Source organism: Arachis ipaensis, chromosome B03, assembly GCF_000816755.2.
Source record: "Arachis ipaensis cultivar K30076 chromosome B03, Araip1.1, whole genome shotgun sequence".
NCBI classification, from domain to species: Eukaryota; Viridiplantae; Streptophyta; class Magnoliopsida; order Fabales; family Fabaceae; genus Arachis; species Arachis ipaensis.
The window spans coordinates 101,697,562-101,700,808 of record NC_029787.2 but is presented as its reverse complement, the minus strand read 5'-3'; the positions used below and the strand labels follow the sequence as shown (position 1 = coordinate 101,700,808).

At 35.6% G+C, this 3,247-nt stretch overlaps 1 protein-coding gene across 1 annotated transcript; it reads right to left on the bottom strand.

Moving 5' to 3' along the window:
- Positions 258–890, bottom strand: LOC107633449. The gene has a single exon (XM_016337076.1). The coding sequence runs from the start codon at positions 888–890 to the stop codon at positions 258–260; it is 633 nt and encodes a 210-aa protein (XP_016192562.1).

The window sequence follows — 3,247 nt, the reverse complement described above, 5'->3', positions numbered from 1 at the left end:
GATACATGTTATTCTTTTGACGCAAAGCAAAGAAGAAAATGGAGAAGTAGTAGAAATGGTATGAAGAAACAGGAGAATTTGTTATGTTTTGGTTATTAGTAGGAACTTAGAATCCGCAGTCCCACCCCATATTAAATTATTAATTGCTACTGCTAAAAGATGGAAGGACATAAGATCATCTCCAGTAGGGAACTCATCCCAGTTCCTGTTTATGGCCCACCTGTCATAAAAAGTAACTCCACATCAGCTTTTGCGTCCTAAACAGTAAATAGGAACTCATAACATCTCTCTTCTCCAATGCTACCCAACATGCCAGGGAAGCCACGACCCTCCGCCATTTGTAGCAGGCGGTGTACGTCATTTGGATTGGGTTTTCGCAAGTATTCATCCTGGAACACAGAAATGACATCTTCAACAAATTTTTCCAAGCATTCAATTGTAGTGCTCTCGCCTATGCACACATAATCATCAACAGCATCAGCTGCTACGCCGTATGCTAACATCCGTATCGCAGCGGTACATTTCTGAAGTGGCGACAAGCCTCTTCTTCCAGTTGCATCAACCCTCTGGTGGAAATACGGATAGACGTTTGAGAGAGCGTCTACTATCCGAAGAAACACATCTCTTCTCATTCGAAATCTCCGTCGAAAAATGTCAGCATTATACACCGGTTCATCTGCAAAGTAATCTTGAAAAAGGCGATCATGTCCTGCTTCTCGATCTCTGTTGATCCATCTACGAGTAATTGGGATAGGGCTTCTATCGATATCTTCTTCTTCTGAATCTTCGAGTAAATACTCATCGATCCAATTATCTATCAGTGTGTTATCTTGCCGTCTTCTTTTGCCATACAAAGCCTCATTAAACATATCATCAAAATTTTTAGCCATATGGAGAAATGTAATTTTTAGTTCTCTGTCGAGGTGAGAAAGAAGAGTTGAAGTGGAGTTGTGAAGTCATTGATAGTTGATATTTATAAGTGGAGAAACTAGTTTTGTAACGGCTAGTTTTGCAACGGCTAGTTTTGCAACGGCTAGTTTTTCTTAACGGCTACTTTTGCAACGGCTACTTAACGGCTAGTTTTGCAACGGTCACTTTCATGAACAATAACGGCACAATAATATTGACTAATTTAAAAACTTACATCAGAAGTAAATAAAACAAACTACATCACATAGCAGTAATACGCAATAAATAAATAAGAACATACTACATAACACTACGAATACAAGGAACCATTAAGTAAACCACTTGGCCATTATTTTCTCACATGAAGTTGGAAACGGCAAGGAAGTTGGAGTAACATTTCCGATAGAAGGGTTAAATATGGATGAAAATGGAAAATGAGGTGTTTGTAAATTTTGATTTTGCGGTTGGAATATAGGAAACTGATTATTATATGGAGCTTGAAAATTGAAATTAGAAAGATTTTGTGGATTTGGATTTTGAAATGTATTTGGTAGTGTGATGTTTTGATTTGGAACATATATATATATATATAAAGTTTTAAACTTTTAATTTTATTAATAAAATATCATTTTTTTTGGAGAGAGACCGAGTCCCTCTAAGCAGGGCTTCACCTGCTTTGAAATTTGTGAAGGTCCTCATTTGATATTTGCTCCAACGGTAAAGCCTCTCTTTTTACTGACACACAGTAAATGGGGTTCATAATTTTTGAACCGTTGGAGTTGCTCTAATAAATTGAGAGTAGTAGAGTTTCTTAGACTGTGTTTGGTTGATATGTTCAAATAATAAAGATATAGATATAAATACATAAAAATATATAAACACAAGAAAATATTTAATTTTTCATTTTATTTGATAATTTAAATACAATAGAATATATAACTTAAAATTTTATCGGAATATCAATTTTATCCTAATTATTCTCCTATCATCATTATTTTTGTCCTTTTTCTTTTGAAAAGTTATCATCACTCATTAATGATCTCACCATTTTCAACCAAACACAAAAATAGCAGTATTCTAATTTAAGTTAAATTTAATACGTATAAAATTAACAAAAATAAATTCTATTTGATGCATCCCAAACAAAATAAGATACATAGATTTAATTTTTTTAATAAAAAACAATTCAATGAAAGGAGGGTGAATAAATTGGAGGAGACGTTCTCTTTGCAAAAGATGAACAGTGTTGCCAAAAAGAGAATGGAGAGAGACGCCATCAAAACCTGAGCCCTTCGAGAGAGAAGAAGAATGAACAGATGCGAATGAGCAGTGGCGATCGATGGAGAAAAAGATAAATCCAGATCTAACTATTTAAGGAAGAGGGTGAAACAGAGAGAGAAGACATAGTGCAAGAAGAGAAAAAGTGGGAGATAGGCAGTAGTGGGCACCACGAAGAGGAAGAAGGAGAGGCGGTGGGAGCTGTGAAAGGAAGACGGAGAGTGACGACAATAGGTGGTGGAGAGTGAGAAGAGAAGATGGAGGAGGAAGGATGAAGGATGGTGAACTACTGTAAGGTATTACAGAAAATAAGGTGGAAGATACATGAGAGAGGAACATGAGGAAGATAGGTTTGAGAGGGTGAATTAGGAATTTTAAAAATTAATTAAGGGTAAAAGTATAAAAAATCAGTGTCTCACAAATTATGTCTCAGTGTCTCAACTATTTGGAGGGACACAGATTTAGTATCTCCATAACTATCTATATTCTCCCGTATCCATCAAAAAATTGTGTTTCACTAAACCAAACGAGAGACATGTGTCGTCGCGTCCATGTCTTAGAGAGACATGGACAGCAACCAAACACTGCCTTAAATCTAAGCTGCAATAGTTATCTAGTTACCTTAATTTTAGGGATAAGTACTATTTTGATCTTTCAGATTTGATATTAAAATCAAAATCGTCCATAACTTTTTTTTTAATTCAAAATAATCATCAACATTATATTTAGTATTAAAATCACCCTTATGACAAATTTACCCTTTCCAAAATTTGATAATTAAAAAAACTCGTATTTCATATGCTTTCTCACCTCCTTCATTCTCCATTATCTTCCTTCATCTTCCTCTTTCTCCATGACCTCCTTCATATTCTCCATCATCTTCTTTCATCTTCATTTTCCTCCATTACCTCCTTTCCATTTTCTTTCCCATTTTCATCCCTTCTAAGTCACCATGCTTCCCCTAAAACTACCCAATTGTGTCACCAATGCAAACCCTCCTTCCAAGTCACCATTTTCGATGAGACCGAGGCGTGAGAGTAAAGCCTTAAGGGAAGGATTA